The 15,877-nt window shown below is 42.7% G+C and overlaps 1 protein-coding gene across 1 annotated transcript; it reads left to right on the top strand.

The window, feature by feature from the left end:
- The first annotated feature begins 879 nt into the window (after positions 1-879).
- LOC116982969 (melatonin receptor type 1A-like) lies at positions 880-13,581 on the top strand. The gene is made up of 4 exons (XM_033036502.1): positions 880-885; positions 1,911-2,739; positions 11,018-11,171; positions 13,569-13,581. Exons 1-4 carry the CDS (start codon positions 880-882, stop codon positions 13,579-13,581), a joined length of 1,002 nt encoding a protein of 333 aa, XP_032892393.1.
- Positions 13,582-15,877: the final 2,296 nt, after the last annotated feature.

Here is a 15,877-nt window from a genome sequence, read left to right as displayed (position 1 = left end):
TCAGGCACAATGGAGATAGCCAAGGGTACCCTTTCTACATCACTATTCTATCCCATATGCGATTCAATTTTCTGATTAAAATCCTGATCAAGTTAAGCAATGCTAGAGGAATCAGAAGTCTAACGAAATACATTCAACAGAAAAAAAATGGGTACTTACTGTATCTACAATATGTAGAAATGAACTGCAGATGCTGGTTTACACCGAAGATTGACACAAAATGCTGGAGTAACTCAGCGGGACAGGTAGCATCTCTGGAGAAAAGTAATAGGTGACGTTTTGGGTCAAGACCCTTTTCCAGACTAAGAGTCAGGAGAGAGGGAGACAGAGATATCGAAGGGCAAGGTGTGATGGTATCTACAATGATTTTTCCCACATTGTGTTGAATGACTTACCAGGCTGTCAGGGTGCCACAGTAGGTAGAGCCTCTGCTTCACATGTCTGTTAACTAGGCTCCATCCTGACCTCCAGTATTGTCAGTGCAGAGTCTGTATGTCCTCCAGTTTCCACCAAGATCCCAAAGTCATGTCTGTCGATTGGAAGTTAATTAGTTACAGTGAATTACCTCTGATATTGGCGGATGTTAGGAGAATGAGAAAGCAGGCGTGTTTCCAAAACAAACCCACAAGTTTGTTGCAGAAGGACGATGATCAAGGAAAATGTAGAATGGTTCATTGTTAGTTGAGGGGAAGGAGACGAGGAGGCATACAATCGGTAACATTTAATAAGGACAGTAAAACAAGTCAGAGGTCTGGGGGGGGGGGGGGGGGGGGGGGGGCAGAGAGAGGGAAAGCAAGGTATACTTGAAGTTAGATAAATCAATTCATACCACTGGGCTGTAAGCTGTGTAAACCCACAAGGTTAGCAGAAGAACTAAAGATGGAAGTGAGACAAGTGGGAGGTAAATGGTCCTGGGAAAGTTAAAAGTGCACCCATCTCCCGCCAATGCAGGCGTCGTTCCCACCGGCGCGTCGCAGCCTGTTATTTGGCGGAATGATGAGGAATTTACCAGAGATTGGACCGCTGGCAGAACATTTACAAGGTACAAGAAAAGGCGGGACGCCGTTAATGGCCGACGCCTTCCACGGACCCCCCCCCCCCAAACACACCGGGATATCCCGCGGATCCACGCTAAATCCCAACACATGCGTCTGGAAGGTTCCGTTAAACAAAAATCTGTCAAACCGGATTTTTTAGTAGTGAAAAGGAACAGGCATCAACGGTTATCCTTTCTTCCTTTCTTATTTAAAAAGGCCTCGCCCCCTCCGAGTAACTTGCGAGATGGGGAGTAATGATTGTGGGCAGCGGGAAATTAAAATAAAATGAGGGAGGCCGTTGAAGAGTTAGTTGCGAGGAGAAGTGAGGGATGCAGAGATCCAGACTGGAATAATAATGAAGACAAATCTTCCCGGAGGGAAAACTTTCCCGCCGGGAAATGCCATTTGAAGCCCTCAAACACGGCCATAAAACTCGTCTGTTGGTGCTATCGCAGTTTAAATCATCGCAGGGGGCGTATATATATATATATATATATATATATATATATATATATAGTAGATGCTATCACTAAATATCTTTTGCCAGGGAATTAAGTAAAACCGTTTAAACCAAGATCTTATAGGAACAACTTACCGTCTCCAACTTGTCAGCCAAACTGCAGTCGTCGAGAAAGTGAAACAAACTGCAGTTATTTATCTATCTATCTGTCTCTAATTAAACTTAATAATCCAAAAGCACTTTAACGAGGATTTGACCGATTAACACGAGGACATGTGGGCATGCTGATTATTCGCTAAATGCCGACATTAGGTCATTTTCCCATAATTGGATTGCAGTTTAGTTTAAAAGGCAGAAAAGGGAAGTGGGCCCTACTATGGTTTTGGTTTAATCTGTTCTTAATCCCCTGGCAGAAGATGTTTAGTGCTGGCAACCAGACAGCAGAGGCCGGTCTCTCTGTGGCCGAGCTCATGGTAGACGACAACATGACCGGCCTTGGGCCCAGCAGGTGTATGGAAGAGTCAGGCGCCACCTTGAAAACGTGCATCATTGCAGTAATGTGTGGCCTGATCATCCTGGGGAACACCGCTGTGTTTCTGGTCATCTCCTCCTCGGTGTCAGGGTGGTCTGGAAACAGCCGCCATGTCCTCATCTCACTGACTGGAGCTGACGCCGCCCTGGCGCTGATAGTCATCCCCCTGAACCTTTATGCGAACAGTGTGCCACAGCTCCGTAACCAAACCGACTCTCCCTTCTGCCACATCGTGGTGTTTCTGGACGCCAGCATCCTCACCTCTTCCATCTACTCCCTGGCCACCATCAGCATCGAGCGTTACATCGCCGTCTTCTTCCCCCTCCGCTACACCAGACTGATGACCAACTGCAGAATCAAAGCCCTCATTGCTCTTGTCTGGCTCTTGCCTCCAGTCCTTTTATTCCCCATATCCATCCCAGGCGGGATTGTCAAAGTTTACTTCTCCAACGCGTCCTTGATCTGCAATCTGGATTTTTCCAGCAATGTGCCTTACACGCTGACGCTGACGGCCTTCATCTTCTTTCCCTGCTCGCTCATCATGACATTCGCTAATTGCCGTCTCTGGTTTGCAGCCAGGAGTCAGAGGAAACGGTTTAAGCTGTCAAAGGTGAGCAGGAGGCACGATGCTGCTTCCAGAATCCTGCTGCCCGTGGTTATTGTCTATTACATCTGCTGGAGTCCTTGTGTCTGCAACATGATCTACCAGGGTGAGCAAAAAGCGCAAATCTTCTCTTGGCAACTACCTCTTTCTGAGTTGGTAATATTTTCTCCCCTCTTTCTATTCCCACTGCAGTCATTGAGCCCAGGGAAAAAAATATTTTGGAATATTTCATACAATTTACCTGTGGCTGTATAGAGTTCATGCCTGCTCAGCCTCGTTTAAATTCATTAAATAATCCTGTCTCTGTCCCCTTTGCTGTTGTTCACAACCCAGATCAGAGGTGGAGCAATTAAGAAGCATTTTCCAATTAATCCATAATTTTTTTATTAGAATGTGAACTGCTGCCTGTCCTGAGTTACTCCAGCTTTGTGTCTAAACTAATAATAGCTATTTCTGTTTTATGCCATGTTTTTTATGCAGATTTGGGGAGAATAATCAAATTAAATGCGTAGAATCATAGTGTGAATAGGCCCCTTGGCCTAACTTGTCCATGCTGACCAAGGTGCCCCATCTAAGGTAGTCCCATTTGCCTGTGTTTGGCCCATGATCTTCTACCCTCTATGTGGAAAGGGTTGTGCCTCAAGTCTGTATTAAAATATCCCTCTAATCTTAAACCTATGCTGTCTGGTTCTTGATTCCTCTCCCCTGGGAAAGAAATGTATACATTCACCCAACCTATCCTAGCTTTTGAGAAACAATTTTTTGTTAAGCATTTTAATAACTTGGGGATACAAGTGTTAACATTTGGGGTAGTGAAGCAAAAAATTTGTATACCGATTTTGCTAATATTAACCACTCGAGTTGGAGGAAATTATCGGTAGACGATTATAAAAGGTTCAGTTTGACAATCTTCTGGTTGCCAAATACTTTAGTTCCCCTTCCCATTTCCACACTGTCCCAGGCCTCTTCCAGAGGTCAGAGTGAAGCCAAGCGCAAACTGGAGGAACACCACCTCGTATTTCACTTGGGCAGCTTACAACCCAATGGTATAGAAATAAAAACATAGAAAATAGGTGCAGGAGGCCATTCGGCCCTTCGAGCCAGCACTGCCATTCATTGTGATCATGGCTGATCGTCCCCTATCAATAACCCGTGCCTGCCTTCTCCCCATATCCAATGACTCCACTAGCCCTTAGAGCGCTATCTAACTCTCTCTTAAATCCATCCAGTGACTTGGCCTCCACTGCCCTCTGTGGCAGGGAATTACATAAATTCACAACTCTCTGGGTGAAAAAGTTTTTTCTCACCGCAGTCTTAAATGACTCCCCTTTATTCTAAGACTGTGGCCCCTGGTTCTGGACTCGCCCAACATTGGGAAATTTTTTTCTGCATCTAGCTTGTCCAGTCCTTTTATAATTTTATATATTTCTAATGTATGATATTGGTTTCTCTAACTTCAAGTAACACTTGCATTCCCTCTCTCTCTCTCTCTCTCTGTCTCTTCCCCACCCAAATCGTAGTACTAGCTTCAAAGCTGCCTTGTTGAGTCTCATTGTCTGTAACTTGTTTTCACCTTGGCCACAAAAAGCTGAAGTAACTCAGATTTCACCTAGCCTCCAGCTAACCATGGCCTGTTCCCTTTATCATTGTTACTCTTTTGCATATCTTAAATTTGTTTGTTCTATATCTCTCTATCCCATCAACTGTATCTCTCGTTTTCCTTTCCCTAACTCGGTCTGAAGAAGTCAGTAGGAAGAAGACTGAAAAGCAGGACTTCTAGGGTGGTTATCTCTGGATTGCTTCCCGTACCTCGTGCTAATGAGGACAGGAACAGGGTGATAGGGGGTCTTAATGTGTGGCTGAGGGGCTAGTGAAGGGAGCAAGGATTTAGATTTATAGACCACTGGGATCTCCTCTGGGGTAGGGGTCACCTGTACAAAAGGGACAGGTTACACCTTAACTGGAGGGGGGCTGACGTTCCAGCAGGCAGTTTTGCTAGGGCTACAAGTGTGGGTTTAAACTAAATAGTGGGGGGAGGGATTGACAAATTGGGAGTATAAAGATGGAGTTAAAGGGGAAGTGAGTACAGGAAAAGTTACAAAAAACTCTCAAATTAATGTGAAGGAAAGTTCAAGAAGGGATAAGAGAGTAAGGTCAGGGGCAATTGGGAGAGGGGAGGTGAATGCTGGTCAAAGTGTTGTGTATGAATGCGCAAAGTATAAGAAATAAAGTGGACGAGCTTGAGGCTCAGTTAGAAATTGGCAAGTATGATGTTGTGGGAATTACAGAGACATGGCTGCAAGAGGGACAGGGCTGGGAACTGAATATTCAAGGGTATACCTCCTATCGAAAAGACAGACAGAGGGGGTGGGGTAGCTTTGTTGGTGAGGAATTAAATTCAGTTCCTTGCAAGGGTGAGATTGAAACAGGAGATGTGGAGTCAGTATGGATAGAATTAAGGAATTGTAAGGGTAAAAAGATCCTAACGACTTATCTACAGTCCCCCAAACAGTAGCCTCCTGGGTGCAAGTTGAATCAAGAGTTAAAATTGGCATGTCCTAAAGGTAATGCTACAGTTGTTATGGGAAATTTCAACGTAGGTAGACTGGGAAAATCAAGTTGGTACTGGACCTCAAGAAAGGAAGTTTGTGGAGTGCCTCCGTGATGGATTCTTAGAGCAGCTTGTACTGGAGCCTACCAGGGAGAAGGCAATTCTGGATTTAGTGTTGTGTAATGAACTGGATTTGATAAAGGAACTTGAGGTTAAGGAGCCATTAGGAGGCAGTGTCCATAATATGGTCAGGTTTAATCTACAATTGGAGAGGGAGAAGGGTAATTCAGAGGTGTCAGTGTTACAGTTGAACAAAGGGGACTATGGAGCCATGAGGGAGAGATGGTAGATTGTCATAGGTAGAGTCATACAATGTGGAAACACATCTTTCAGCCCAACTTGCCCTCTCTGACCAGCATGCCCAATCTACACTAGTCCCACCTGCCTGCGTTTGGCTGATAGCTCTCTAAACCAAGGGTTCCCAACCTGGGGTAAATTTACCCCCAGGGGATAAATTTCACCAACCCAGAGGGTAAATTTGATTCTGGATTTGTACATATTTTTTCTCATTGGCTGACTGTTTGGTTTTGGTATTTGTTCATAAATAAGTGAAATAACATTGTTATGTGCTATTACCATTGGCAGTCGGTAAACTGGACAAAAAAGGTTGGGAACCCTTGTTCGAAACTTATATGTCTCTTAATCGTTATGATAGTACCTGCCTCAACTACTCCTTTAGGAGCCTGTTCCATGGACCCACCACCCTTTGTGTAAAAAAACCCCAAAAAACAAGTTACCCCTCAGATTGCTATTAAATCTTTCCCCCTCAACTTAAACCAATGTCCTCTTGTTCCTGATTTCCACAACTCTGGCCAAAAGGCTCTGCATTTACCCAATCTATTCCCCTCATGATGTTGTACACTTCTCTAAGATCACCCCTCATCCTCCTGCACTCCAAGGAATATAGTCCTAGCTTGCTCAACCTTTCCCTATAGCTAAGACCCTTGAGTCCTGGCACTATCTTCATAAATCATCTCTGTACCCTTTCCGGCTTGACATCATCTTTCCTAGTCACCTTTGTGGTGACCAGAACTGAACACAATACTCTAAACATGGCCTCAACATTGTCTTGTACAACTGTCTTGACCTCCTTTGTCTTGACCTCCTTCTATACTCAATACTCTGACTGATGTAACATAGTAAATAGGCGCAGGAGGAGGCCATTCGGCCCTTCGGCCCTTCGAGCCAGCACCGCCATTCAATGTGATAATAGCTGATCATCCCCTATCAATAACCCGTGCCTGCCTTCTCCCCATATCCCTTGACTCCACTAGCCCCTACAGCTCTATCTAGTGGGAGAGTCTAGGGCCAGAGCCTTAGAATAAAAGGACATACTTTCAGAAAGGAGACGCTGAATTTATTTAGCTACAGGGTGGTGAATCTATGGCATTCATTGCCACAGATGGCTGTGGAAGCCGTGATTTGGTATTTTTATGGTGGAGATTGCCAGGTTCTTGATAAGTAAGGATGTCAAGGGTTATTACAGGAGAAGGTTAGAGAATGGGGTTGAGAGGGAAAGATATATCAACTATTACTGAGTCGTAGAGTAGACATGATGGGCTGAATGGCCGAATTTTGTTCCTATGAATTCTGAACCAATGCAGGCCATGGTGCTGAAGGACATCCTGACCACCATATCTACCTGTGATGCCTTGTTCAAGGAACTATGCACTTGCACTCGTAGATCCCTCTGCTCTACAATGCTCCCCAGAACCCCGGCATTCACTGTGTAGGTCTGGCCCTTGTTAGATTGCCAAAAATGCAATACCTCGTATTTCTTTGTATTAAATTATATCAACCATTCTTCAGCCCACCTACCCAACCGATCAAGATCCTGCTGCAATTTTTGACAACCATAGTCACTATGCACAATACCACCCACTTTAGTGTCATCTGTAAACTGGCTAATCATGCCATGTATGTTCTCATCCAAATCATTGATATAGATGTCAAACAGCAAAGAGCCCAGCACCGATCCCTGAGGCACACCACTAGTCACAGGCCTTCAGTCTGAAAAGCAGCCTTCTGCCATCACCCTCGGCTTCCTTCCATGGTCACATTTCTATCATTCAGCTCTCTCCTTGGATTCCTGCTCGTGCGATCTAACCTTCCAGAGCAGCTTATCATGTGGCACTTTGTCAACTGCCTGCTGAAATACATATAGTCAGTCAGTGTGGAAACCTGCCCTTCAGCCCAACTTGCCCACATCGGCCAATATATCCCAGCTACACTAGTCCCACCTGCCAGCGTTTGGCCCTCTAAAGTTGTCCTATCCATGTACCTGTCTAACTTTCTTTCCATGGTGGACTTTCTTAAATAGTCCCTGCATCAACTACCTCCTCTGGCAGCTCATTCCATACACCCACCACCCTTTGTGTGAAAATGTATGCATTGTCTACAGCTCTGACCTCATCAAATCAATGATGTAGAGAGAGAGAGAGAGAGATAGAGAACAATGAATGAAAGATATACAAAAAAGTAACGATGATAAAGGAAACGGGCCGTTGTTTGTTTGGTGAAAATGAGAAGCTAGTGTGACTTGGGTGGGGGAAGGATAGAGAGGGAGGAAATGCTGGGGTTACTTGAAGTTGGAGAAATCAATACTTGTACCACTGGGCCATAAGCTGCACAAGCGAAATATGAGATGCTGTTTCTCCACTTTGCGTTTAGCCTCACTCTGACAAAGGAGGAGACCTAGGACAGAAAGGTCTGTGTGGGAATGGGAAGGGGAATTAAAGTGTTTAGCAACCAGGAGATCAGGTTGGTTCTGGCGGACTGAGTGAAGGTGTTCAGTGTAACGATCGCCCAGTCTACGTTTGGTCTCACCGATGTATAAGAGTCCACATCTTGAACAACGGATACAGTAGATGAGGTTGGAGGAGGTGCAAGCGAACCTCTGCCTAACCTGAAAGGACTGTTGGGGTCCCCAGACAGAGTCAAGGGAGGAGGTATAGGGACAGGTGTTGCATCCTCTGCTGTTGCAGGGGAAGGTACCTGGGGAGGGGTTGGTTTGGGTGGGAAGGGATGAGTTAACCAGGGAGTTGCGGAGGGAACAGCCTCTGTGGAAGGCGGAAAGGGTTGGAGGTGGGAAAATGTGAGTATTGTTTGGATTCTGTTGGAGGTGGCGAAAATTTCAGAGGATTTTGTTGTATGCGATGGCTTATAGGGTGAAAGGTATGGACCAGGGGGACTCTGTCTGTTGCGACTAGGGGAAAGGGACGCAAGGGCGGAGCTGTAGGGTACCAAGGAGGGCCTCAGTCATAGATGATAGGAGAGGGGAACCCCCATTCCCTAAAGAATGAGGACATCTCGGATGTCCTGCTATCGAACACCCCATCTTGGGTGCAGGTTTGGCGTAGTCAGAGGAATTGGTGAGTAGGGGCTAGAGTCTTTGCAGGAAGCAGGGTGGGAAACAGCATAGCTGAGATAGTTGTGGGAGTCTGAGGGTTTGTAATAGTCGTTAGTCGATGGTCTATTTCCTGTGAAGGAGACTGAAATCAAGAAAGGGGAGGGATGTGTCTGAGGGTCCAAGTAAATTTGAGCAGGTAGTAAATTTAAACAGAATGGAAATTGGTTGTAAAGTTAAAGTCCATGAGTTCTGCATGGCTGCAGGAGGTAGCACCCATGAAGTCTCCAATGTGACATAGATAGAGTTCGGGGATAGGGCCCGTGTACGCCTGGATCAGGGATTGTTCAACGTACCCTACAAAGAGGCATGCATAGCTGGGGGTGCCCATAGCTACGCCTTGGACTTGAGGGAAGTGGGAGGAGTCAAAGGAGAAGATGGTAAGGGTGAGTACCAGCTCTGCTGAGTGGAGTAGAGTGTTAGTCGAGGGAAATTGGATGATTCTGCAGTTGAGGAAGAAACTGAGGGCTTTAAGGCCTTCCTGGTGGGGGATGGAAGTGTGGTGACTGAACGTCCATAGTTAAAATGAGGGAGTGGGGGCTCGGAAGCGGAAGTAATTAAAGAGACGAAGGAAGCGGAAGTACTTAAAGATACTAATTCACAGGCGGGGGCAAAAATAGCCAAGCAGAAGCAATTCCAGGTAACAATATATGCTGATTATATGAAAACTAAAATCCTCTGAAATAGGTTTTTGCTTTATTAATCAATACTCCTATTTAACACCCTATGTTCCATTGCCTCGATGATTATTTTTATTTTAGCTTTGGTTCAGCAGGTCTCTAGTCAAAAGGCTGAATGATCAAGATTCTCTTGAGAGCTGAGTGCATTGCCAGAGATGCTTTTTGAGATGTTATCAAATCTTGCCCCTATCAGTTCTCTTGGGTGGGGTGGAGGGTGAGGGGAGACTCTTGCTGTGTTGCTTTGAGGAAGAACAGGTGAACATTGTTTTCTAAGGATAGCATACTGTATCAAATGCTGGATGGCATAGATGTAAGCAGGGATGGTAGAGGTCTGGGGTGGGTTGCCAGGAGGTGGTAGATATGATTGCAATAAGCATTTAGACAGACTTATGGGCAGGCAGGTATAGACGGATATGGACCATGTTAGCTCACATTGGCATCATGGTCTGTGCAGAGATTGTGGGCTAAATGGCCTGTCTCTTTCCTGCAGACATCTCCACTACATTAACAAATTTTAAGAAGTGCCTCTTAACCCCAACACCCCCCCCCCAAACTCAAAATAGTATATTTGTAATATTGTTCTCCCCGATGGCATCACTTCACACAATTGCTTTAAATCGCATCTGCTAGTTCTGTTCATAGATTACTGGCTTGACAAATGTTCTCGTAATAGCTAAGAATGATACTGGTTGTGTGCAAGTCCAGCTGATTGTGTTTGCAATGAGAAGAGCAGTGGTCCTGATATGAAGCCTGAGGGATGCAACATTTTAGAAAAGCATCCTAATTGGATGATTGTGCAATTACCAGCTTTTCAACTGCAAGGTTGTGGTTTAATTTCAGCCCAATTGAACCTCTCATGTCGGGTAAAGCATCCCACACATCACAACAGTCATTGCTGATGTACTATGATGATTGTAGTGCTTGCCATCCAGAAAATGCACCACAACAGCTTGCTAAATCTGCCTTGGCTACAACCTTTGCCATTTCAAAGGGCAATGTCAGCTAGTATCTGGTAGCATCACCATCCAAATGTTGGCTTTCAAGACTTGCCCAATGCTGCACATTGTCATTCCTTTAGAGTAAGGATCAAAATTCAGATCTTTTAACCATGCAAGAAAGTAGCTTGCTCTCACTTACCAAAAGATAGTTATGACTGGCATTGCTGGAAATGCTCACACCCTATATGTGAATAAGAAGAAATATGGCATATTTACCAAAAATATATTTGGGAAAATTAGCCTCCCCTATGATATGGGCTCACAGCATCAAATTATCTATTACTTTTCACAAAACAAGTTTTTGTTTAAAGCTGATTTAAATGTTGTATACAGACCGAGTAATTCACTGTTTTATTCTGATATAAAAGAGGGGGAAATGCCTGTTAATAATCTTTCAAGAGACTCCCAATGTTGTCTAACTCCAAGTAGCCTTGTTTTCCTTCTCTCTCAAGCCCCTTCCCCTTTCCAGTTTTTCTGACCAGTCTTACTGTCTCCAACTACATTTTATCTCTGTACCACCCACTCCCCTGACATCAGTCTGGAGAAGGGTCTCGACCCAAAAGGTCACACATCCCTTCTCCCCAGAGATGCTGCCTGTCCTGCTGAGTTACTCTGCTTTTTGTGTCTATCTTCAATGATTCTCTATTGTTTCTCTAATCTATTGTTAACTATCTGTGTTTACAATTCAGCTCTAACGCACCAGAGGGTACCAGAATGGTTGGAATTTGTTGCCTTATGGTTGCCATGTGGAAATGGCTTCTTCAACTGCATCGTATACTTCTGGTTAAACAAGAGTTTCAGAAAAAAGTTCCAAGAAATGGGACAAAAGCTTTGCTGGTCCAAGTATTTTGTTGCCCAACATGCTCCAATTTCAAATGTTTCTAAAGGAAAATATGTCACCAGAATTTGGAAATGCCAAGGTGAAAACACTGCAAGAGTTTGCAGCATCTCATCTACTTGTGACTTGGTATCTTCTGGCAATGAAATCATTTTATTAAATGCATACTGAAGAGTGACGAATGAAAATATGGAATTGGAATATTAAAAAGTCTATGGATGCGAAATAAAACTATTAACAGCAGCATAATATTTATCATGCTCGATATAGCAAAAACATTCTGTAGAGAAATTAGCTGGAGTGGGAAAAAAATGTAGGAGCAGTGTATATGTAAATTGTTACCTAATCAATTGAAGCTGAAATGAAAGGATGTGCATTTGGGCTAATGGAAAATTATTTTGGCTTGCATTTTTTTTATGTGGATATAATTTCTGTATGGATTGCGAATAATTAGTGTGGTACAATAATTTGTTTGAGTAATGTTGATTGTTTTTCAATATTTTGATCTTCTAATTGGCTGATTTAATAAATTTGTACTTGATAGTTTGTTTTGATTACTTTTTATTGTTTAATAAAAACTGGTTACAAGTTTATAAAAGGAAATGTCATATTTGCATATTTAAGGTTTCATATTAGGATAGCTTAATGAAGAAAAATTGCCTTCCTCAAAGGGCAATAATCATAATTAAATACCTAGTGTTGGGGGACTGGGTATTGAATTAGAAAGAGGGAGAAGGCAAAGAAGTCTTAATAGAAGATTCGGCTGCAATTGAACATTTCCAAGTATGTAATTAACTATGCTTTAGCCGAGACATTAAATTGACCAAACCAAAATGGCTGCCTACAGTAATGGCATTGCTTTTGTTAAACGAACCAGTACCATTCCAAATTGAATTAAAGTGCAAGTTATATGCAGAAGGAATTGGCACCAGATCTGCAGTGAGAACCTAAAACCCAGTAAAAGCATACAAATTCTGATTATGAATGTTAATAATACTAATTTACAGTTTGCATTAAATAATGAAAAACGAGGAAGGCAATTCCAAAACTTATTTTAAATTTCAATAATTGATGTTTTCAATTACTAAACCACCGGCTCTTTATTACAAGCTATTTTATTTTCTATTCTGATTTGTGCTAGAAACAGTCCAACTGCAATTACTCCAACTGAATACATTAAATGCTTATGATTTAGGATGGCTGGTCAGAACTGTCCAAGGGTGATCTATTGAATCAAGTTCAAAGATGATCTACCTTAAGTATGCTTTGATTTGATTTCACATTGTAGAACCTTTGCAGTTTGCTTTTATTTGATAAAACTTGACCAGTATTAGAATGGTGTAGTTGAACTGATCACCAACTTCAATCATGTAAATTGGGTAAGTGTGGAATTTTTGATCTCCAAACTAAACATGCTATCATCATGGCTTAAGCCCATTTGCATCAGAACATCCAGTATAGCAAGGGAAAGGTGGCTTACAAATCCAAAATCTATGTTTGTTTTTCTTTGGAGCAGGTTGATTTAGTTAAGTTTTGGTCGATTTAATTAGTTTTGAAGAACTGATTTTCCTCAAGATGGGTTTGATTGAACAAAAACGATCTTTAAAAGATTTTAGTAGGAAAATGTCACCTTTTAAAATTTTTTTAATGTAATAGTTTTGGAAATAAGTGTATGTATGCTTGCCTGAAACTGAGTTTCCTTTTATTAAAAAGAAACTTTGGTGACAATTGTAAATTCAAGATTAATTTCTTTCTCAGCTCCTGTACCTTTGACTAATATTTTGAATTGGCCTTTGACATTCAAGATCAAATTAACATCAGTTAATAAACTTATAGTTGGCTATTGGAACACATCCTGCAGATTCCTGACAAGGCGAGCATGCTATATTATGTTTAAGATATTTAATGATGAGGTCTTGATCGAAGCAAGTACACTATCAATTGAAACAAAGATGCAACTGTTACACAAACTGATCATTTATCAGTAGAAAATCTGGGGAATAAATATTTCAATACTCTTAAATGTTTTTGTGGGGCAAGAGATAAAATTGATTTTTAGCACTTTGGGACAGTGTTGCTACTTGATTCTGCTATTTGTTTTGTTCAGTAGTTTTATTCCTGTGTCTGCATTATTTAGGATTTGTTTGCTAATATCAATAAAACTGTAAACAATGTCAACTTAGATGCTGTTAAAATTGTGGTAATAAACCTGAATGAATATATCTGAAAATAAAGCTATGATGCCTCAAACTATGCTTGTCCATAAAGTTATTGAATCATTTTCTCTACTAATCCCTTGCCTCCTACAAAAATATTCCTTGGTGCAGAGACATAGAGCACAGAAACTGGCCCTGCAGCCCACCATGCTCATGCCAACTATTTATGTTAATCCCTTTCTCCAGATCTCAGTTGTAGCAGAAAGTACATCTGTATTCTTTCACAGGATCAAAGCAGTGTATAGAGAAGAACTTAAATTTCCCTTGTAATAATCTTGTCTTCTAGAAGCTTAGTTGTCATAGTCATGAAACGGGCCCTTTGGCACAACTCACCCACACTGACCAACAATGTCCCAGCTACACTAGTCCCACTTGCCTGGTCCATATCCCTCCAAATCTGTCCTATCCATGTACCTGTCTAACTGTTTCCTAAACGATGGGATAGTCGAAGCCTCAACTACCTCCTCTGGCAGGGTGTTCCATACTCCCACCACCCTTTGTGTGAAAAAGTTACCCCTCGGTTTCCTATTAAATATTTTCGCCTTCACCATGAACCTATGTCCTCTGGTCCTCGGTCTCCTAATCTGGGCAAAAGACTCTGTGTATCTACCCGATCTATTGCTCTCATGATTTTGTATACCTCTAAGATCTCCCCTCATCCTCCTGTGCTCCATGGAATAAAGACCCAGCCTACTCAACTTCTCCCTATAGCTCACACCTAGTCCAGGTAACATCATCGTAAATCTTTTCTGAACCCTTTCAAGCTTGACAATATCTTTCCTATAACATGGTCCCCAAAACTGAACATTATTTTAAATGCGGTCTCACCAATGTCTTATACAACTGCAACATGACCTCCCAACTTCTATGCTCAATACTCTGACTGATGATGGACAAAGTGCCAAAAGCCTTTTTGACCACCTTATCTACCTGTGACTCTATCTTCAAGGAACTATGCACCTGTACTCCTAAATTCCACTGCTCAACAACTCTACCTAGAGGTTTACCATTCACTGTGTGGGTCCTGCCCTTGTTCGACGTCCCAAAATAGAACACCTCATACTTCTCTGTATTAAATTCCATCAACCATTCCTCTGCCCACCTGGCCAATCGATCCAGTTCCTTCACTATCTGCAAAACCACTAACTTTTGTATCATCAGCAAACTTGCTAACCTTGCCCTGTATGTTCTCATTGATGTAGATGACCAAATCATTGATGTAGATGACAAACAGTAACGGGCCCAGCACTAAACCCTGAGGCACACCACTAGTCACAGGCATCCAGTCCGAGAAGCAACCTTCCACCATTACCCTCTGCTTCCTTCCATGGTGCCAATTTGCTATCCACTCAGCTATCTCTCCTTGGATCCCATACGATCTAACCTTTCAGAGCAGCCTACCATGTGGAACCTTGTCGAATGCCTTACTCGAGTCCATGTACACAACATCTACAGCTCTGCCCTCATCAACCTTTTTGGACACGTCTTCAAAAAAATCAATCAGATATGTGAGACACGACCTTCCACGTACAAAACCATGCTGACTGTCCCTAATCAGCCCTTGCCCTTCCAAATGCCTGTATATCTTATCCCTCTGAATACTCTCCAGTAACTTACCAACTACAGATGTTAAGCTCACCAACCTATAGTTCACAGCATTTTCCCTGCAGCCCTTCTTGAAAAGAGGCACAACATTAGCCACCCTCCGGTCTTCTGGCATGCCTCCTGTATTGTTCCATTTTAATATGTAACTTGAACATATTGGGTCGGAAGAAGGGTCTCGACCAGAAACATCACCCTCTCCTTCTGCGATGCTGTCTGACCTGCTGAATTTCTCCAGCTTTTGTCCATCTTGAACTTTTTTCATCCATGCATCCTGACTTCGATATCTCAATGTATGGTTGTTAATGGAAAATGAATTTTTCTCCCTCCAATTTTTAGTAATCTTTCCCCACTTTTCCTGATTCTAACTATTAAGCTGCCATTATGTCAACGTGCATCAGTTATTTAAAATTTGAGGATGAGGTGCCTCTAATTGATTCAAAGTATCTGATAACATCTATATAATTAAGTCTCATCTTGACCACTTCCTGTCTGCGCTGTATATTGATTTTAGAAAAAACGCTACCCAATATCGCTATGATTTTGGGCCATCATACAGTCCTCCACCACTGAGCAGGCTCTGAGGATTTTTCCCATCGATGAAAAATAAAAAATCCTTGAGATCCTCTCGCCTGTCAATCACCGTATGTAGGTAACGCCCATTCGGGGAGGAGGGGGGGGGGGCAGGACTTTAAATCCCCGGATGCTTGGCCATGACTCAGTCACTCAGCAAGATTGCGAGGGAGAGGCCACGACTCTCATTCTAAGCTGTGAATGGACTGAACTGTGAGTCTGCAATGTACTTGCAGTAAATGATTTGATAGCCCTTAATGAAAATGAAATGAGTTGTTTGGACTGCCCTGTGTTTGAAACTGAAATGGTAATGAAATGAA

This window comes from Amblyraja radiata, chromosome 17, assembly GCF_010909765.2.
Source record: "Amblyraja radiata isolate CabotCenter1 chromosome 17, sAmbRad1.1.pri, whole genome shotgun sequence".
Classification (NCBI taxonomy): domain Eukaryota; kingdom Metazoa; phylum Chordata; class Chondrichthyes; order Rajiformes; family Rajidae; genus Amblyraja; species Amblyraja radiata.
Note: the sequence above shows the minus strand (reverse complement) of the source record. Positions and strands in the feature narration are given on the sequence as shown.